The sequence below is a fragment of the Bos taurus genome, chromosome 2 (genome assembly GCF_002263795.3).
Source record: "Bos taurus isolate L1 Dominette 01449 registration number 42190680 breed Hereford chromosome 2, ARS-UCD2.0, whole genome shotgun sequence".
Lineage (NCBI taxonomy): Eukaryota > Metazoa > Chordata > Mammalia > Artiodactyla > Bovidae > Bos > Bos taurus.
Window position 1 is genome coordinate 30,250,279 of NC_037329.1, and position 22,694 is coordinate 30,272,972.

General features: G+C 36.5%; 1 protein-coding gene across 6 annotated transcripts in view; it reads left to right on the forward strand.

Moving 5' to 3' along the window:
- The window catches only part of SCN1A (sodium voltage-gated channel alpha subunit 1), a 157,060-nt gene that overhangs the window by 86,462 nt on the left and 47,904 nt on the right, over positions 1–22,694 (forward strand). For 4 of the 6 annotated variants that reach the window (XM_059875048.1, XM_059875041.1, XM_059875042.1 and 1 more), the window contains 10 exons: positions 680–771; positions 1,795–2,064; positions 7,670–7,733; positions 8,297–8,438; positions 9,090–9,296; positions 11,443–11,727; positions 12,946–13,326; positions 14,577–14,709; positions 19,911–20,149; positions 21,453–21,626. In XM_059875048.1, coding sequence (XP_059731031.1) covers positions 680–771; positions 1,795–2,064; positions 7,670–7,733; positions 8,297–8,438; positions 9,090–9,296; positions 11,443–11,727; positions 12,946–13,326; positions 14,577–14,709; positions 19,911–20,149; positions 21,453–21,626 — 1,987 coding nt within the window. The remainder of the gene's footprint in view (positions 1–679; positions 772–1,794; positions 2,065–7,669; positions 7,734–8,296; positions 8,439–9,089; positions 9,297–11,442; positions 11,728–12,945; positions 13,327–14,576; positions 14,710–19,910; positions 20,150–21,452; positions 21,627–22,694) is intronic. The other 2 variants (NM_001193218.2, XM_059875044.1) reach the window with 1 other exon arrangement.

The following is a 22,694-nucleotide window of genomic DNA, read 5'->3' on the forward strand; positions in this document are numbered from 1 at the left end:
CTACAATCACCATTTGCAGTGATTTTGGAGCCCTCCAAAATAAAATCTCTCACTGTTTCCATAGTTTCCCCATCTATCTGCCATGAAGTGATGGGACCGGATGTCATGGTCTTTATTTTTTGAATGTTGAGTTTTAAGTCAACTTTTTCACTCTCCTCTTTGACTTTAATCAAGAGGCTCTTTAGTTCTTCTTCTCTTTCTGCCTAAAACTATAGCCAAGAATTATTGTCCTTTTACTTAATTCTCCTAAATTATCCATATTGATTGTACTGCTTTCTGCAATGACAAAAGGATTGTGTACTTAAGAAATTTACATCCACTTCATGGCCTTAAATGATGTAAGTAAAGAAAACCATAGTGATGGACCCTAACTTCTAAATTGTTACTGACAAAATTATCATTCAAAATCACGAAGAAGGACTTTATAAAAGACCCAAGCAAATAATATAAATGCTACTTAATTCTTGAATAACTCTAATTTAATTCTACAGGTATGTAACAGAATTTGTAAGCCTAGGCAATTTTTCAGCTGTTCACACTTTCAGAGTCTTGAGAGCTTTGAAAACTATTTCTGTAATTCCAGGTAAGAAGTGGTCAGTGCAAAGCATAAGGCTTCTTGTACCTATGGCTCTTTCTTTGTATCCTGTTATTGTGTTTGTGTGTGAACTCCCTATTTCAGATATGTGACAGAGTTTGTGGACCTGGGCAATGTCTCCGCATTGAGAACATTCAGAGTTCTCCGAGCGCTGAAAACAATTTCAGTCATTCCAGGTGAGGGTTAAACACTGAGGCTCAGCTGTCATGATTTTTCAACAACAGTCTCTTTTCTTAACACTCAGCGTTACATAAAATTGGGGATCATAATAATTTAAATCATAATAATAAAAAAATGAGTGTTACCCAGAAAATAATTCTTATTATTTGAACATAAATGTTTATGTTTTCATATTTTTCATCAGTCTTGGAGTTCAATACTTTCTTGCATGAGACACTGTATTATACAGTCTATGTGATTTGCACTTAAATAAGTCCTGGGTTTTTTCTTCCACATCAGTTGTACTAAAGATTTGTTCCCTGTCAAATGTACTGGTCTGTAATTTCTTGTTAATTTTAGGCATTGATGACAATGTCTGTACAATGTGAATCTTAATATTGTTTAAAAAGACAAGGAAATAAGATAGTAAAGAGTAGCATGGGTCTGCTGGAGGATTTATTATCTTTTAAGCCATGCTGTGTGGCTTGGGGGATCTTAGTTACCCAACGAGGCTTTGAACTTGGACCATGGTAGGAAAAGTAGCAAATCCTAACCACTAAACTGCCAGAAAACTCCCCAAGCCTTTATTATCTTAAAGTGCAATTATACTCCAAACTGCCTCCAGTTTTATAGCAAAATCTTTCCTACTTATAAATAGGAATTTGAAAATATTTTTATTCTGGTAACTTGTCATAAAACTGACCACTGTCCCTAATGAAAGTACAGGGCAAGTTTCATTAGCAAACCAGAGAAATACAAGGTATTTTTCTTCATATAGGCCTTGTGAAGACCATGAACTTCCAGCTATTTTATCCAAATGTAATGGGATATGGATTTTCATTTCATCGTTCAGATGTTACGTTTCCAAAGTTTATTTTCATTAGCACTTCAACCTTCCATGAAGTGTTGCTTTCCCTTTACCACTGATTGCAGTCATTTTCAAACATACTTATGGAATCTATGTTTTCAAGAAAATTGTGTGAAGCTTTTCTTACTTCAGACATTCTAAGTCTTCATAGTAATAACCTTCCTTCTTTCAGGTCTGAAAACCATCGTGGGGGCCCTGATCCAGTCTGTGAAAAAGCTCTCAGATGTCATGATCCTAACTGTGTTCTGTTTGAGTGTGTTCGCCCTGATTGGGCTGCAGCTCTTTATGGGCAACCTGCGGAATAAATGTGTGCAGTGGCCTCCCACCAACGCTTCCCTGGAGGAGCACACTGTAGAGAAGAACATAACCAAGAATTACAATGGCACATTTGTAAACGAAACGCGAAATGAGTTTGACTGGAAGTCGTATATTCAAGATTCAAGTAAGAATTGCTATTATGTAGGTTTATTTTTTTCATTGCTGATCTTCTTTCCATATAGGCATGGAAAAATTTTTAAATGATTGTGTAACAGGCTGTGGTATCTTTATTGCCTTATAATGGTTTGCACATAAATTTAATTGTTTGAGTGATAAATATTCTAATTATAACTCTTAAATGCCACTTTCTGTCACATCATCTGATGAGAGACTGAAAAATTCAGCAAGAAAGAAATTTTCATAGGATACTGGGTTCTGTACATTCTTCTCATCAAGGTATGAAGCTATACATTGTCTCATTTGAGGCAATCAAATAAAATATTTGAAGGCCCTTTGTTAACTCAAAAGTATTATGCAAATATAACTTATTAAATACCAATTTTAGAATGCATTTTATGTACCAGAAACTGCACAGGATTCCAGGAAAATAATGGTGATGGCACATGGTTCCAGGGTACTTATAGTTTAATAGGTAACTTTTATTGTTATTTTATAGAAATCAAGTGAAGACCTAAAGATAAATAGTTTTTACAATTGTAAAATGAGAATTTTAAGTAGTATTCCATCAAAAAGAAGGAAATGAGAATCAGTAAACCTTTAGGAGAGAGAAGTTTAAGATGTCAAAAATCTGTAAAGATATTGGAATCAGTTTACCTTTATTTCAAGAGTTTAGACAAAATATGCGAATGTTTAAATATTCTAGTATAGAAGGATGAAAAAATAAATGGCCCAGTATCCTTTCTCTTTTGAAAGTGACAATAAAAATAAGCAAAATTTTTTTGTTGTATAATTTTAGTATCTGCCAGTAGCAACATTTTAAAAGCAGAGAAAAAGACCATGATTCATGGGAAAAGAGAACATCTTTTTAAAGAAAAATATTAAGTATATAAAACTAAGACTCTACAGGTGCATAAATATAGCTGTATCTTTATTATTTTAAGGAGATGAGTAATACTTAGGGGAAAAAAATCAAAGAAGAAAGAAAGTCTTAGTAATGATTATGTGAAACAAGTAGAATTAGTCTTAAAGGTTAACTTACTGGTGATTTGATAATTCTTAAAAAAAAATGCTATCTTAGTTATATCTAGTACTGTGGGCAAGAATCCCTTAGAAGAAATGGAGGAGCCATTATTGTCAACAAAAGTGTCCGAAATGCAGTACTTGTATGCAATCTCAAAAATGACAGAATGATCTCTGTTTCAGGCAAACCATTCAATATCACGGTAATCAAGTCTATGCCCTGAATGTAATGCTGAAGAAGCTGAAGTTGAATGGTTCTATGAAGACCTACAAGACCTTCTAGAACTAACAACAACAAAAAAAGATGTCTTTTTCATTATAGGGGACTAGAATGCAAAAGTAGCAAGTCAAGAAACACCTGGAGTAACAGGCAAATTTGGCCTTGGAGTACAGAATGAAGCAGGGCAAAAGCTAATAGAGTTTTGCCAAGAGAATGCACTGGTCTTAGCAAACACCCTCTTCCAACAACACAAGGGAAGACTCTACATATGGTCATCACCAGATGGTCAATACCAAAATCAGATTGATTGTATTTTTTGCAGCCAAAAATGGAGAGCTCTAGACCAGGAGCTGACTGTAGCTCAGATCATGAACTCCTTATTGCCAAATTCAGACTTAAATTGAAAAAAGTAGGGAAAACCCCTAGACCGTTCAGGTATGACCTAAATCAAGTCACTTATGATTAACAGTGGAAGTGACAAATAGATTCAAGGGATTAGATCTGATAGAGTGTCTGATAGGATGGAGGTTCATGACATAGTACAGGAGACAGTGATCAAGACCATCCCCAAGAAAAAGAAATGCAAAAAGGCAAAATGGTTGTCTGAGGAGGCCTTAAAAATAGCTATGTAAAGAAGAGAAGCAAAAGGCAAAGGAATAAAGGAAAGATATACCCATTTGAATGCAGAGTTCCAAAGAATAGCAAGGAGAGATAAGAAAGCCTTCCTCAGTGATCACAACAAAGAAATAGAGGAAAACAATAAAATAGGAAAGACTAGAGATCTCTTCAAGAAATTAGAGATACCAAGGGAACATTTCATGCAAAGATGGGCACAATAAAAGACAAAAATGGTTTGGACCTAACAGAAGCAGAAGGTATTAAGAAGAGGTGGCATGAATGCACAGAAGAACTATACAAAAAAGATCTTAATGACCCAGATAATCAGGATGGTATGATCACTCACCTAGAACCAGGACATCCAGACATCCTGGAGTCCTAAGTCAAGTGGGCCTTAGGAACAAACCTAGTGGAGGTGATAAAATTCCAGTAGAGCTATTTCAAATCCTCAAAGATGATGCTGTTAAAATGTTGCACTCAATATGCCAGCAAATTTGGAAAACTCAGCAGTGGCCACAGGACAGGAACAGGTCAGTTTTCATTCCATTCCCAAAGAAAAGCAATGCCAAAGAATGCTCAAACTACCACACAATTGCACTCATCTCACACGCTAGCAAATTAATGCTGAAAATTCTCCAAGCCAGGCTTCAACAGTACATGAACCATGAACTTCCAGATGTTCAAGCTGGATTTAGAAAAGTCAGAGGAACCAGAGATGTTAATACCCAACCACCTGACCTGCCTCCTGAGAAATCTGTATGTAGCTCAGGAAGCAACAGAACTGGAAATGGAACAACAGACTGGTTCCCAATTGGGAAAGGAATATGTCAAGGCTGTATATGCAGAGTATATTATGAGAAATACTGGACTAGATGAAACACAAGCTGAAATCAACATTGGAATATCAATAACTTCAGATACACAGATGACATCACCCTTATGACTGAAAGTGAAGAAGAACTAAAGAGCCTCTTATGAAGGTGAAAGAGGAGAATGAAAAAGTTGGTTTAAAACTCAACATTCAGAAAACTAAGATCATGGCATCCGGTCCCATCACTTCATGGCAAATGGATGGGGAAACAGTGGAAACAGTGTCTGACTTTATTTTGGGGGGCTCCAGAATCACTGCAGATGTTGACTGCAGCCATGAAATTAAAAGACACTTGCTCCTTGAAAGAAAAGCTATGACCAACACATTACTTTGCCAACAAAGGTCTGTCTAGTCAAAGCTAGATTTTTTTTTAGTCAGAGCTACTGGTTTTTCCAGTGGTCATGTATGGATGTGAGAGTTGGACTATAAGGAAAGTTGGGCACCTAAAAATTGATGCTTTTGAACTGTAGTGTTGGAGAAGACTCTTGAGAGTCCCTTGGACTACAAAGAGATCCAACCAGTCCATCCTAGAGGAAATCAGTCCTGAATATTCATTCAAGGACTGATGCTGAAGCTGAAACTCCAATACTTTGGCCTCCTGATGAGAAGAACTGACTCACTGGAAAAGACCCTGATGCTAGGAAAGATTGAAGGCAGAAGGAGAAGGGGATGACAGAGGATGAGATCATTGGATGGCATCACTGACTCAGTGGACATGAGTTTGAGTAAATTCCAGGAGTTGGCTTTGGACAGTGAGGCCTGGCGTGCTGCAGCATGGGGTCACAAAGAGTTGGACACAGCTGAGCAACTGAACGGAATTGAACTGAAAGTAAAGATAGCATAATAAAAAAACTATTTCGATATTTGCCAAAACTAATGCAATATTGTAAAGTTTAAAAATAAAATAAAATTAAAAAAAAAAAATAATGGGTCTCTTATAGTTGTAAATCTGGAATATACCTTGATTGATACAGATGAACTCTTCCATGATATTATTGACATGCCAACAAGTAATTTGCAAATAATTATAAATTGCTACATTAAGACAAATGATGAGAAAAATACGTGTAAGAGGAACACATGAAATGTCTCTTATTCATTTCATATGATGCCCATCAGTTCACTGATGTCACCAAATCCCTGAAATCTGTTTTTCTTTTTAATCAAGAAACTGGTTATGAGGGTGTCACTTATGATTTATTCACTTTAAGGAAAATGTATTGAACTCCATCTTCTTACATTGAAAATAAAGGAAGTTAAGAATATCTGAGGCTATTTCAGCCCTAAAAATCTGTCTTATCATTTTTTCTAATAATATTCCATTTGTTGAAAAAAGAGTATTTTAAACTAAATGCACCTATAGATAAAATGGTTTGTTTTTGAAAGTGATAGAAAATCTAATTTATTAAAATCAAAGATAAACATTATGCTTGAGTTATATTTTATTCAGATTAAACTTCTAGATCACTGAGTTTAATGGACAAAACTTCCCTTATAAATACCTAGTATCAAAAATTTTTCCAGAAAATGTCATATTTCTTTTACATTGTTTAATTTTAATTACAAGTTAAGAAATTATACCTTTGTTTTCTTATGTTCAGAGATGACATGGGGAATTAAAATATTTTTATTATGCATCTTTGTATCTCTTACAAAACTACATAGAATAAATTTTTCAGAAAATTTAACATCTAGAAAATATTTTTTCTTATAAAATCCTAAATTGTTCTTTTTACAAAATGACTCTTTAATTTCATGTGTTTCAATTTTTGTCATCCCTTTACTTATTCATTCAGTAAACTTTATTGAAAGGCTGGAATGAAGTGAAGGTTAAGTTGCTCATTCATGTTCAACTCTTTGCAACCCCAAGGACTATACAGTCCATCAAATTCTCCAGGCCAGATTACTGGAGTGGGTAGCCTTTCCCTTCTCCAGGAGATCTTCCCAATCCAGGGATTGAACCCAGGTCTCCTGCGTTGCAGTTGGATTCTTTACCAGCTGAGGCACAAGGAAAGCCCTGTTGAAAGGCTACTATGTCCAAATACTATGTATTCCCAAATAATATGGAAATAACCGATGATTCATTTTTCAAGGAGTTGTAAACAAATAATTACAACACAAGACAGTGAATGTAATAATAATGGGCATATGTGTTTCTGGTAGCATAGTGAGAGTTCTTAATTCTGCCTATCTTCATTGGAAGAAAGTAGGAGATATCAAGGAATAGTTCGTGAAGAGTTGACATTTCAACAGGATATTGAAAGAATCTAAGGACTTTGCCCAGAGACAGAAAACTTAGAGTTAATAAAATATTCACCTATAATAATTATTTTAGCTTTAGTATTTAAGATTATTTTTAAATTTCACTTATTTTAATAATTGACATGGTTTATGCATCTTTTATGTTACCTATGACATATTTTATAAATTGGTAGAATATAAATTATAATTTATTAGTCATTTATAAAGTGTTAAAAAATATAGACTACTGTTCAGAAAAGCTAAAATTCCTTTCTTTTGAAGTATGTGGCAGTCTTGAGAAAGCAAAGAAATCTCTATCATTCTTATCTATTTGTAGAGAATGAAATTTTTATTTTTCATGAGGAGGGTAGAAAAACACTGTTACTTTTAAAAATGTTATGTTAGTTCCTGTGATTATCGCTTGTTTTACCTTCACAAAGAACAAATGTCTTCTACTCTTACGTAAGCATCCAGTCCCCTTGATATAATAGCTAATATTTAGAGGGAGTAATAGTTCTGCCTTGGAATAAATTATATTATGTATTTAAAACTACAAACTTAAAAAGTAGAGTCAGATCTTAATCTTATTTTGCAGTGTCATGCAAATGTTCATCGTGTGACTTTTTTTTTCCCAAACAGGATATCATTATTTTCTGGAGGGTTTTTCAGATGCACTACTGTGTGGCAATAGCTCAGATGCGGGGTAAGCCAATAATCTGTATGTGTGCATACATATTTTCTCTTTTTTTGTACAAACTGACAGATAACAGCCAGCTAATTTTATTTATAGTAATTTGTGATAATTAAGATTTTTTTATTTATAAGGTGAGGGATTATTTAAATGTTAGGCAAGCTTTCATGTTGTGTAAAACAAGAAGGAACACTTTAGCTTTAATGCCAGTTCCTTTAGATGAGTATTCGTGAGCTGTGAGTCAACTCTGGAGCATCCATGCTAAGAAAATGAACTAAACACATGTTAACACGCTGATTACGGACAGAAAATAGTTTTGTAAAATATTACTAGGCATGCTATACAATATTTTAATGATGACATCAGGTGATTAGTAAAATTATATTAAGTCAAAAGTTGGGAAATGTGTTACTTATTTAATACTTTCATCCTTTCATACTTATTTCATATTTATTACATACTTTCATCCCTTGAAATAGCAAATCTTTCTAGCTCAAATATTTAAAGTATAGTGTGCTACCAAAATAAAAACACAGCAGAGCTTCTTATAATACTTTCTTTTGCCGCATTTACAGCCAATGTCCAGAAGGATACATGTGTGTGAAAGCTGGTAGAAATCCCAATTATGGCTACACAAGCTTTGATACCTTCAGTTGGGCTTTTTTGTCACTGTTTCGACTGATGACTCAGGACTTCTGGGAAAATCTTTACCAGCTGGTGAGAACCTGAGGCAACACATATTGTGTTTAATTGGAAGTATATAAGAAAACCAACTTAGTTATGAAATCCAAACCACACCATAATATAATGGAAAGAGCAGACCTTGAAATCAGAAGACTTGACTTTCTTTGTCTTATTGATTATAACACATATTAAGCATAGCAGTGTGTTATGAACACAATTCTGTGTCATTTCCCCTTGATCTCTAAAAATATTCCCCACTCTTCCCATACACAGATGCTCCTAAATGGAAAAGCACAGCTTCCTCTCAATTCTGTTTACCCCCTCAGGTATTATCCTTCAGGTGGCAGGTGATGAAGATGAATAAACAGATGTAGAAGGATAAGTTTGGTCTCTTCCTGACTTTACTCAAAGGTTCAGCTCTTTAATGGAGATCCCCATGGTATATTATTTGACTCTGCTTTATTCCTGGTAAATCCAGGAATTCCCTCCTACAGATTAGAATGCTAAATGCATGAGTTAGGGGAGAAGGAAGAGGATGAGGTTAAAGAAACAGATAGTCAACAAAGTAGGGGATGTGACCATCATAATTACTTATATCAGAGTCCTACACAAAGTAAGTTGACAATTGAAGCCACCAGTTAGAAAAATATTGTAAAAAAATAATTCTGGTATTCTTGTTTTCAGACATTACGTGCTGCTGGAAAAACATACATGATATTTTTTGTGCTGGTCATTTTCTTGGGCTCCTTCTATCTAATAAATTTGATCCTGGCTGTGGTGGCCATGGCCTATGAAGAACAGAATCAGGCCACCTTAGAAGAGGCGGAACAGAAAGAGGCTGAATTTCAGCAGATGCTCGAACAACTTAAAAAGCAACAGGAGGCAGCTCAGGTAAATTCACCAAATCAAGTATGTCCTGTCTTGTGGTATGAACCTTTTTTTTATTGTTTTGGTTGTTACAACAACACTGGAAAGAAAGTGAGAACCAGATGATCATTTGTACTTAGGAGAAGCTGATAGTATAGGGGGTTAGTCAGTATTTCTACATTATTTTGATCATCTGTAAATCCTTTAGTTTAACTATTCTAAAATGTTTATAATATTGACCACAATATTATAAACAATATTATAAAATATTGTTTATATATTTATTATAAAATATTGACCACAATATTATAAAATAGCAATATTCATGCACATTTAATCATCTTAAAAATTTTAGAATTCAAGGAAAAATGTGATTTTGAGGTCTTCTCAGGTGAGAAATTTTACTGAATGAGTATACTGGCATTAGAAGAAAACCCTAAGAAATCATCTTCTTTTAGAAAAAAATGTATTGGTTATTGTGTAAAAAGATGTTCATGTAGTTCTTAGAAGACAGTCTTTACCCAAAAATATGTTGTCTTTTGTGTGGTTGCTTGTCTTTCTAAATAAAGAAGTGATCAAATAATGTAATGCTCTCTGATACAGCAGTAGGCATATAAAAGTCACCAATTTTATGGAGATCAGGGAACCTAAGAATTACTTCATCTTATAGTATGATAAAATGCTCTTCCTATCACTTCCATCTTTCTTCACTTCTGTTTAGCATCAAAACTCATTGTCTTTACTATAAAAGAAAGTTGATTGGGGAATATTAATTTATTTGGAAGCCTATATTGAGGGCACTCTTGGAACAATGAAAATCATCACAAAGTTCCAACAAGCTGTGATAAACAGCACTGTTTTCATCCCATGACCATGTAGCCAGCAAAAACCAGTGCTGACTTGAAAAACTGGGGATGATCTTTGGAGAACTGAATGTCTTGTCTTGCTTAGCAGAAACTATTGACCCTCCGGTCTCTAGTCTTTTGGATAGAGTTTTGTAGACGTGAGATGGGATATCACCTTCTATAAATTTGATTGATAATATTTTGAGGGTACTGGACAATCCTGTTTCAATAGCTAGAAAGAGGCCCTCAGTTCTTTATCTCATGCCTCCTATCTTTGGATATGACCCCAAGTAACTCATCACCTTTTCTTCCATGCTCTAGTTTTGTTTTTTTTTCTTTTTTCCCCCAGTGAAAAAAAGACAGTGCTAATTACCAATTTTTCAGTTCAGTTCAGTCGCTCAGTCATGTCCGACTCTTTGCAACCCCATGAATCTCAGCATGCCAGGCCTCCCTGTCCATCACCATCTCCTGGAGTTCACTGAGACTCACGTCCATTGAGTCAGTGATGCCATCCAGCCATCTCATCCTCTGTCGTCCCCTTCTCCTCCTGCCCCCAATCCCTCCCAGCATCAGAGTCTTTTCCAATGAGTCAACTCTTCTCATGAGGTGGCCAAAGTACTGGAGTTTCAGCTTTAGCATCATTCCTTCCAAAGAAATCCCAGGGCTGATCTCCTTCAGAATGGACTGGTTGGATCTCCTTGCAGTCCAAGGGACTCTCAAGAGTCTTCTCCAACACCACAGTTCAAAAGCATCAATTTTTCGGTGCTTAGCTTTCTTCACAGTCCAACTCTCACATCCATACATGACCACTGGAAAAACCATAGCCTTGACTAGACGGACCTTTGTTGGCAAAGTAATGTCTCTGCTTTTGAACATGCTATCTAGGTTGGTCATAACTTCCCTTCCAAGGAGTAAGCGTCTTTTAATTTCATGGCTGTAGTCACCATCTGCAGTGATTTTGGAGCCCCCAAAAATAAAGTCTGACACTGTTTCCCCATCTATTTCCCATGAAGTGATGGGACCAGATGCCATTTTTTAGAGTAAATCAAATCCCCAAAGAAATATGAATATATGTTCTTGTTGGTGTCTGATCCTTTTGAGTATGTGGTCTGTAAAAAATGTTAGCACAGAGAAAATCAATTTATTTCTAAAAGCCTATATTAGATGGACAGGAAAAAAAATCCCTCATATTTGCAGTTTCTTCAGTGTAAGATTAACTGGAGTCAGCTGAATTTTTTTTAAAATACTTTGCAAATACTTGAGCTATATTTTTAAAAGTAAGTTCTTCTCCACTTCTGTGCTGAAACCATGTCTCCTCAATGTAGCAGGCAGCAGCTGTAACTGCCTCAGAGCATTCCAGAGAACCTAGTGCAGCAGGCAGGCTCTCAGACAGCTCGTCTGAAGCCTCCAAGTTGAGTTCCAAGAGTGCAAAGGAAAGAAGAAATCGGAGAAAGAAAAGAAAACAGAAAGAGCAATCTGGTGGAGAAGAGAAAGATGATGATGAATTCCAGAAATCTGAATCTGAAGACAGCATCAGGAGGAAAGGGTTTCGCTTCTCCATAGAAGGGAATCGGTTGACATACGAAAAGAGGTACTCCTCCCCACACCAGGTATGGCACTGCAGAGTTAAATGATGCCTGGATGGAAATTAGAACATGAAGCTGGCAGGGGGACGGGGAAGGGGAGGCTGGTGGCTGGGAGGAGAAGTGACTACAACTTAGGAATTTTTATCAACTGAATTGACTGCTTTTTAAATTTTATGTATATATATATTTAAACCTATCCTTTCTGTACAGTTTGAAAGAATTTTAGTTTGCATATATATAAACCTGAAGCTTGGTGTGTATGTGTGTATTAGTCACTCAGTCATATCCTCACAACCCCATGTACTGTGGCCCACCAGGCCCCTCTGTCCTTGGAACTCTCCAGGTAAGAATACTGGAGTGGGTTGACATTCCCTTCTCCTGGGGATTTTCCTGACTCAAGGATCAAACCCAGGTATCCTGCATTGAAGGAGGATTCTTTACATCTGAATCACGAGAGAAAGCTCTACAGCTTGGTGTATTAAGGTAGCACAGCATCAAAAGTCAGGAGACCTGAATTCTCACCTGAACTTGTCTCCTGGCACTTGTTCTAACTAATATCTTTCTGGTCCACAGCCTTTTTAACACGAAAAAATGTGGATAACTAATCAGTAATGTCCTTTTTTCTTTTTCATTATTTCATGTTGTGTGTGTGGGTTTTTTTTTTCAACCCAGACTTCTTTATAAGCCATAATGCATGCTTCTGAAAATATTCACTGTGGTATGCTTTATGAAAAAGCACATCACTCTGAATTTCAGAGGTCTTAGCTTCAAGCTCCAACAACACTGTGCCTACTAGATGCGATGGAAATAATTCAAGTGATATTAGGAGGATGGATTTAAACAATTTGTGCAAAGTGTTGGAATTTCTTGAAGGGAAAGAGCAGCGGAAACAGATATGCCCTTGTTAGGGTCATGCTGTTATTGAGTGTTTACAGCGTCCACTGTTAGGTGCTAAAGATGTTTGCTTTTGAACTTGAAAAATGTAGTTCAGGGTTTTGTTTTTCAATACCTTTAAGTTGCGGTCTATCTCTCCAGTTATTAATCTCAAGGGCTAGAAACCTTCTCTTATAAACTAATTTAATTTAATCTGAATGCACATAAAATGAGAATGTTAATCAAGGAATGAGTCACATTCTGTTAAGAATGCTGAAATCCCCTTCAACTTAATCTTACAAAATAAAAGCACATTCCAAATGACCATACTAATATGAGTTTAATTTCTTTTCGGTTTCAAACTTATAGTCTTTGTTGAGCATCCGTGGCTCCTTATTTTCTCCAAGGCGAAATAGCAGAACAAGCCTTTTCAGCTTCAGAGGGCGAGCAAAGGATGTGGGATCAGAGAACGACTTTGCTGATGATGAGCACAGCACCTTCGAGGATAACGAGAGCCGCAGAGACTCCTTATTTGTGCCCCGACGGCATGGAGAGCGACGCAACAGTAACTTAAGTCAGACCAGTAGGTCGTCCCGAATGCTGGCCGTGTTTCCAGCCAATGGGAAGATGCACAGCACTGTGGATTGCAATGGTGTGGTTTCCTTGGTTGGTGGACCTTCGGTTCCTACATCGCCTGTTGGACAGCTTCTGCCAGAGGTGATAATAGATAAGCCAGCTACTGATGACAATGTAAGGAAGTTTTAAATAGTTCAGGCATGGAAGGCCCATGATTGCTGTACCAGCCAGTGTTTCTACAGAATGGAACCCCTTGAGAATGATTCCTGGTTGGTCAAGCTGTGAATGCACCTGCATCTTGTAATACCTTTAAAAGACTAACCAACTAAAACTTAAGGCCTCAACACTCTCTTGCATAACACCTGAATGCATTTATTTATTAAATGTGCTAAGGATAAATTATACACAGTAATAAATGACTGCCTCCAGTTGGAGGATTTGCTATATACCCATGCTGAACTACCTTTAGATAGCAGGCCATCCACTAAAGACCTGGTATAAGAATAAATGAACGATTCCTATATTTAAGTGTAAAGGGTGTATAATAAATCTTTCCAACAGATTCTTCGATATACCTTGCTTTAGTGTAGAAGATTTCAAGAACACTGTGCCTAAATAGATAGCTTTATTATTATCTTCAAATTTCTAGTACTCATACTTGTCTTACTAAAAAACAATGCTGATATAGGTCTTCTCAAAACTAATCTAAATGAAGAGACACACAAAATTATTAATACAGACAGTTAAAAGAATTCTCTGTGTACAAAGGTATGTGTTTGTGAATATATACCCGGATAAGGAATTTCTAAACACGTGCTGCCTCTTATTAGACCTGGATATATATCAGCATGAATGAGGCATGATCAAGTCAGAACTAGATGACTTATTGCTTTGGTACCCTGGATGAAACTGTTGTCCATGCAGCATGTATTGTTGTTTTTTTTAATATACAGCTTGTGTTGTCGATGACCATCTATGTCTTGTGTCCAGAAAATGAGATGGCAGCTACGTGTGTTCTAATTATTTGTATTCCTTTAAAAATAAAGGGCTACCTTCTCAAAATAAAATGCTGTGATCATTTAGGTGACTTTTCAAGTTATTGCTTTCTGCTGTTAGTTCTGACATAAGCAAATTGTTAAATATGTCACTCACAGGGTTTATCAAGGATATCAAAATTACATTGTCACCTAAAACTATAAAATCAGAGGGTAAAAAGAAAACCCTTAGTTCTGGTGTATGAATAAATGGCTAACAGTTTGGACAGTCCAGGTTAATGCTACAATAAGTCAGCAATATCTGCCATCACTAATTAAATATGAATGTGCATGATGCATGTATTTCATGAATTTCACTGTGTCACAATGGTTGTTTGCTTATCATATTGCCCACGTTAAGCATTGAATACATTAACATTTTTTTTACAGGGAACAACCACTGAAACTGAAATGAGAAAGAGAAGGTCAAGTTCTTTTCATGTTTCCATGGACTTTCTAGAAGATCCATCTCAAAGGCAAAGAGCAATGAGCATAGCCAGCATTTTAACAAATACAGTAGAAGGTTTGTAACAAATTCCATTTCCATTTCAGTTGTTTTCACTGAATTTATATTGTCTTATTTGAAACACATGTCAGTAAGTTGGAAGTAGTGTATTCCAAAGAAAACATCATAGGTCTTATTTAAGAGTTATTTGTTATGTATTTCTGTATTCTAGAAACTTTTTTAAAAGTTACTTAAACTCCATGGTTTTTGCAACTCTAAAGAATGTATCCTGTATGTTTTGTTGGGGAGTCTCTCAGTAATGACCGACTCTTTGCCACCCCATGTACTGCACTACACCAGGCTTCCCTGTCCTTCACCATTTTGCAGAGCTTGCTCAAACTCATGTCCGTTGACTTGGTGATGCCATCCAACCATCTTGTGCTCTGTTGTTCCTTTCTCCTCCTGCTTTCTATCTTTCCCAGCATCAGGGTCTTTTCTAATAATTCTGTTCTTTGCATCAGGTAGCCAAAGTATTGGACTTTCAGCTTCAGCATCAGTCTCTCCAATGAATATTCAGGATTGATTTTCTTTAGAATTGACTGGTTTGATCTCCTTGCAGTCCAAGGGACTCTCAAGAGTCTTCTCCAACACCACAGTTGAAGAGTTGAAAAGCACCAATTCTTTGATGCTCAGCCTTCTTTATGGTCCAACTCTCACATCCATACATGACTACTGGAAAGACCATAGCTTTGACTATATGGACCTTTGTCAGCACAGTAATGTCTCTGCTTTTTAATACGCTGTCTAGGTTAGTTATATCTTTTCTTCCAAGGAACAGGCATCTTTTAATTTCATGGCTGCAGTCATCATCTGCAGTGATTTTGGAGTCCAAGAAAATAGTCTGTTACTGTTTCCATTGTTTCCCTATCTGTTTGCCATGAAGTGATGGGACCAGATAGCGTGATCTTAATTTTTTTAATTTTGAGTTTTAAGCCAACTTTTTCACTCTCCTCTTACACCTTTATTAAGAGACTCTTCAGTTCCTCTTTGCTTTCTGCTGTTAAGGTGGTGTTATCTGCATATCTGAGGTTATTGATATTTCTTCCAGCAATCTAAATTCCAGCTTGCACTTCTTCCAGCCCAGTATTTTGCATGACGTGTTCTGCATATAAGTTAAATAAGCAGAGTGACAATATACAGCCTTGACGTACTCCTTTCCCAATTTTGAACCAGTCCATTGTTCCATGTCCAGTTCTAACTGTTGCTTCTTGACCTGCATACAGATTTCTTAGGAAGCAGGTAAGGTGGTCTGGTATTCCCATCTCTTAAAGAATTTTCCACAGCTTGTTGTGATCCACACTGTCAAAGGCTTTAGTGTAGTCAATGAAATGAAAGTAGATGTTTTTTCTGGAATTCTCTTGCTTTTTCTATGATCCACTGGATGTTCGCAATTTGATCTCTGATTCCTCTGCCTTTTCTAAGTCTAGCTTGAACATCTAGAAGTTCTTGGTTCAAGTTCTCAATTCTCTTGACAGAGAATTCTCTTGACAGAGAATTTTCATTTTTTTTTAATATTTTAGGCTTATTTATTTTCTTCTAAATAGCTTTATTAAGAGATAAATGACATTCGGTAAACTGCACATATTTAAAGACTACAATTTGATAAGTTTTGACATAAGACACCATCATTGCAATCAAGATAGTAAACATAACCATCACCACAAAATATCTCCCAGTGCCATCCATCCCTAGGCAAACACTGATCTTTGCTTACTGTAGATTAGTTTGTAGTTTTTAGAGTTTCATATAAATGAAATCATATAATATTGCGCTCTTTTGAGGGGAAAGCTCTGGCATATTTTACTCATGAAACTCTTTTATATACCTTATCTGATAATTAAAAAAATAACCCTTTATCTAAGGAACTGATATTCAGAGAGGCTAAGTCCCAAGTTTACCCAGTTGAACAGTGGTAGTCCTTGGTCTTGGAGGCCATGCATTCTCCATGGCCAACCACAGCCTGGCTAGGGCAACTCCAGCAGTATGCATAGTCTCTGAGATGCTTCATCTTCATGGCATGAATCTAAGGGGGTGCTTAGCCCACATCTCATGGGTTTGGAGGTTGGAATCAGGACCTGCAGAATCTGAAGATGAGCCCCTTACCTCCAGGACAGTGCACATGTGAAAAATTCCTGTGTCAGAGAAACAGACACGAATGACCTGAATTTTTGTAGGATCTTCATTTGTGAAGGCCACAGGAAGGCTAGTGGAGATCGCAGAGATGAAAAGGGTGAGATAGATGGTGTGCTCCCTTGGTTTTTATTTTTAATTTTTTTTTAAATTAATTTTATTTTATTTTTAAACTTTACATAATTGTATTAGTTTTGCCAAATATCAAAATGAATCCGCCACAGGTATACATGTGTTCCCCATCCTGAACCCTCCTCCCTCCTCCCTCCCCACACCATCCCTCTGGGTCGTCCCAGTGCACCAGCCCCAAGCATCCAGTATCGTGCATCGAACCTGGACTGGCATCTCATTTCATACATGATATTTTACATGTTTCCATGCCTTTGCTAGCGTGTGAAATGAGTGCAATTGTATGGTAATTTGGACATTCTTTGGCATTGCCCTTATTTGGGATTGGAATGAAAACTGACCTTTTCCAGTCTGGTAGCTACTACTGAGTTTTCCAAATTTGCTGGCATATTGAGTGCAGCACTTTCATAGCATCATCTTTTCGGATTTGAAATAACTCAGCTGGAATTCCATCACCTCTACTAGCTTTATTAGTAGTCATGCTTCCTAAGGCCAACTTGACTTCACACTCCAAGATGTCTGACGCTAGGTGAGTGATCACACCATTATGGTTTTCTGTGTCATTAAGATCTTTTTTGTATAGTTCTTCTGTGTATTCTTGCCACCTCTTCTTAATACCTTCTGTTTCTGTTAGGTCCATACCGTTTCTGTCCTTTATTCTGCCCATCTTTGCATGAAATGTTCCCTTGATAGCTCTAATTTTCTTGAACAGATCTCTAGTCTTTCCCATTGTTTGTTTGCCTCTATTTCTTTGCATTGTTCACTGATGAAGGCTTTCTTATCTCTTCTTGCTATTCTTTGAAACTCTGCATTCAATAGGTATATCTTTCCTTTTCTCCTTTGCCTTTATCTTCTCTTGTTTTCTCAGCTATTTGTAAAGCCTCCTCAGACCACCATTTTGTCTGTTTACATTTCTTTTTCTTGGGGATGGTTTTGGCCAATGCCTTTTATATAGCATTATGAGCCTCTGTCCATAGTTCTTCAGGCCCTCTGTCTACAGACCTAATCCCTTGAATCTATTTGTCACTTTCAGTGTATAATCATAAGGGATTTTATTCAGGTCATAACTGAAGGGCCTAGGGGTTTTCTCTACTTTCTTCCATTTAAGTCTGAATTTGGCAATAAGAAGTTCATGATCTGAGCCACAGTCAGCTCCTGGTCTTGTTTTTGCTGACAGTATAGAGCTGTCTATCTTCAGCTGCAAAGAATATAAACAATCTGATTTTGGTGTTAACCATCTGGTGATGTCCATGTGTGGAGTCATCTCTTGTGTTGTTGAAAGAGGGTGTTTGCTATGACTAGTGTCCTCTTGGAAAAACTCTGTTAGCCTTTGTCCTGCTTCATTTTGTACTCCAAGGCCAAATTTGCCTGTTACTCCAGGTATCTCTTGACTTCCTAATTTTGCTCTCCAGTCCCCTATACTGAAAAGGACATCTTTTTTTGTTGTTAGTTCTAGAAGGTCTTGTAAGTCTTCATAAAACCATTCAACTTCAGCTTCTTTGGCATCAGTGGTTGGGGCATAGACCTGGATTACTGTGATATTGAATGATTTGCCTTGGAAGCTACTGAGATCATTCTGCCTCAGACCAAACTACAGGGAGGGAACACAGTCCCACCCATCAACAGAACATTGGATTAAAGATTTGCTGAGCATGGCCTTGCCCACAGAACAAGAGCAAAACAGAGCAAGACCCAGTTTCCCCACAACCAGTCCCTCCCATTAGGAAGCTTCCACAAGCCTCTTATTCTCATCGAGCAGAGGACAGACAGAATGAAAACCACAATCACAGAAAACTAACCAAACTGATCGCATGGGTCACAGCCTTGTCTAACTAAGTGAAACTATGACCCAAGCCGTGTAGGGCCACCCAAGATGGACAGGTCATGGTGGAGAGTTTGGACAGACGTGGTCCACTGGAGAAGAGAATGGCAAACCACTTCAGCATTCTTGCCTTGAGAACCCCATGAACAATATGAAAAGGCAAAAGATGTGACACTGATAGATGAACTCCCCAGGTTGGTAGGCATCCAATATGCTACTGGAGAAGAGCAAATAAATGGCTCCAGAAGAAATGAAGAGATTGAACCAAAGCAGAAACAGCACCCAGTTGTGGATGTGTCTGGTGATGAAATAAAGTCTAATGCTGTAAACAACAATATTTCATAGGAACCTGGAATGTTAGGTCCAAGGATCAGGGTAAATTGGAAGTGGTCAAACAGGAGATGGCAAGAATGAACATCAACATTTTAGGAATCAGTTAACTAAAATGGACCAGAATGGGTGAAATTAATTCAGATGACCATTATATGTACTACTGTGGGGAAGAATCCCTTGGAAGAAATGGAGTAGCCCTCATAGTCAATAAAAGATTCTGAAATGCAGTACTTGGGTGCAGTCTCAAAAATGAGAGAATCCTATGTGTGGCAGCTCCTTAAAAATGCACAATAAAGTATTTCTGTAAAGGGTTTCTAATCCTATTAGTCATAGTGACCATATCTTCTGTTCCATTTAGTTTAGGACTTCTGATACCATCCTAAACACTCTCAAGACTGGAGGGGAAGAATGGGTTATTCTCACAAAATAAAAACAAACAGCTGATTCTTGGCTCTCTTATAGCCTGAAGATGACAGCATAGCCAGACGTTAACATAGGATTACACACAGTATCTCTATTAAAAAGACAATCCACGTAACTTAGAGCCAATTATGGAACCACAATATCAATGCATAAGAGAAGACAATCATTCTTTGATACCGCTGTTCTATGTTTATGTCTGAAGAAATTTTGGGGAGGAATCTAAAGAGTAAATTCTATTTTTTAAATCACGTTTTTTAAATAATGAAGTACAAAAATAGGTTGATTATAGCAAATGAGAATGGTTAGTGAAATCTATTGGATCTGAGAGGAATATATATGTTTAAAAATCTCTTTTGACGGTTTTTATTTTTTTTTAATCTAGAACTTGAAGAATCCAGGCAGAAATGCCCACCCTGTTGGTATAAATTTTCCAACATATTCTTAATCTGGGACTGTTCGCCATACTGGTTAAAAGTGAAACATGTTGTCAACCTGGTTGTGATGGACCCTTTTGTTGACCTGGCCATCACCATCTGCATTGTCTTAAACACTCTCTTCATGGCCATGGAGCACTATCCCATGACAGACCATTTCAATAATGTGCTTACAGTAGGAAACTTGGTAAGCATATTGGAAGGTAAATGTGTTCAGTCTTCAAATTTTCTGTTTGAGAAACTGTTTGCATTTAATGTCTTATAGCAGTCTTACCACCACCCTTTCTACTTCCTTGCTTTCAAAAGATGGGAATTATATCTAGCTGGCTATACCCTACTCTTTGCCAAAAATAGCCGTTAACAGCCCTCAAGATCCAAGCTGAAACTGAGAAAGACAGCAATATAAAAACAGGCCTACATTACTACTTGAAAAAGTCAATACTGATATTTATAAGTAATACAAGGCACAGAAGCAGTTCATAGTTTAAGAACACACTTTTTGAAATGATATTATCATAGTTTCCCTACATATAGAAAGCTAAAATAAAATTACAGATCTTTTTATCTTGCTTAGTCATTCATCTTCACTATAAGCCACAACTTATTTAACAATTCACAAATGACTCCAGCTTTTCTACTTCCAAGATCTAGGTAGGGCCTGTATTATTTAATCCATCTAGTCTAGATCAAAGCTATAAAATAATAAAAAACATCCAGTACATTTTGTGCCTTATACGATTAACAAGACCATTTTTGGTGAAGGTTTAAAAAAAAATTGTTAAAGTGTTTGTTGTCTCAGTTTAGGAATATTAGCTTTCATTTGCTGAAATAAAGGTTTCTAAAATAATGTATTCATTTTTCATAATATTTGTTTTGAGGTTTAAAGTTCTTGATGTTAGAAAGAAAAATATGTAAAGCATCCTGAATTATAGTGTTCCTATTTTTAAAGTTCTAGTATTTACTGTTGAAGTAATTTTTTCATGTGCAAATAAATAATGATAATAATGCACATATTATAATATAGGCACGCATGCAAAATAACTGTCTGAGTAGAGGGAAATGGGAATAAGCTTATAGATAAAACTGTTTATGGGAAAAGTCTTGTCAGTACCTGTGCTGTATGAAGTCTGGAGGAAAACGCAGTTGATGTAATGGAAAGAACACTGGTTAAAAATAGATTTGCTCTCAAATCCTAGTTTTTCTAACTTTCTAGTTGATGTTGGGCAAGCCACTGAACCCATGTGAAGACATGTTTCCTAATTAGTAAAGTAAGAGTTATGATACTCACATTATGTGTTTAACAGTGTTTCGTTTGAGGATAAAATTAAATAACATATATGAGAGCTTTTTAACAACTATAAATTATTGTGGCAATGTACGCAAGTAATAGAATAATTACTAGTGTAAATATTTTGTTCTAGGAGCAAATATTATGGCATGCTACTTTGTCATTATCTGATGGAATTAGAGTAACTTTGTTTTGATCTTAGGTTTTCACTGGGATCTTTACAGCAGAAATGTTTCTGAAAATTATTGCCATGGATCCTTACTATTATTTCCAAGAAGGCTGGAATATCTTTGATGGTTTTATTGTAACGCTTAGCCTGGTAGAACTTGGCCTGGCCAACGTGGAAGGATTATCAGTTCTCCGTTCATTCCGTTTGGTAAAAAACAAAACAGTACAAAGACAAAAACCTTTCCACCAATCAGGGCTCTTGTATCATAGATTTTACCACACACCATTAACATTTTAAGTTTTTTGTGTAACATTTGCATTGTTAAAAACAGTCCCTAAGTGGAAAAAAATATTCCCACATATTTAGGAAAAAGCTTTATTGCAAAAATCCTGGTCATATAAAGTTGAACATGTTACTCGATTACCATTCCAACTAATTATTGTTTCTAGAGGTGACTGCAGTTAATATTTTTGCATCTAAGAAAATATTTTAATGAAAATGTATTTTAGTAGTACTTTGAAAATATAAACACCCTTTTATATTAGGTGAATAACAATCAGATAAGGATGTGCATGTGGAAACCATTTCTGATTGTATCTCTGGAAAATATTCTCCTTCCCAAAATCAGAGGAGAGAAATCAGAAGAAGTATTTACTTAGTCCACTGATTCACATATATGTGCATGCAAATAGGGAAAGAATTATGAAGTCACGGGAAGTATCCCAAGTTCTTAAATGCAGGTGCATCTAGCTATGTCAGTGCAACAGAGGAAGATTGTGAATAATAAACTCTTTACTTATAGCAGGGCTCTGTGTGCTGTTACTTTGCCTGCTATTGACAAATGAGTATCTCTGAGCAGAAATCATTGAGATCAAATTAATATTAGTGTCAGTCCATGTATGCCTTACATCCACCTTTACAAAACAAATGAGGGACAGTATGTCCCCAAGTAATAATTAAAAATTCACTCTCAAGGAAAATTATCTACATAAAACATGGAAGGATCAGATTCTTCCTGGGTGGGAGGGAGGGGTTCAAAAATTAGCCATGAGACTGGCCATGGTCAAGGATAGGACAGATGTTGTAAGAGAGTTTTTTTGTTGTTGTTCTTTTCTTTTTTTTTTTAAGATAAGAAGCTCCATACAGGAAGACCTTTGCTTCTTGTTTGGTGAAGTGAAACATTTGCTCACAACTCTCTGTTCCTGATAGATTAGAAATATGTCTTGGAGTAAAGCCAAGCACTGACACAAAGACATCCAGACAGCCCGCTCTTCA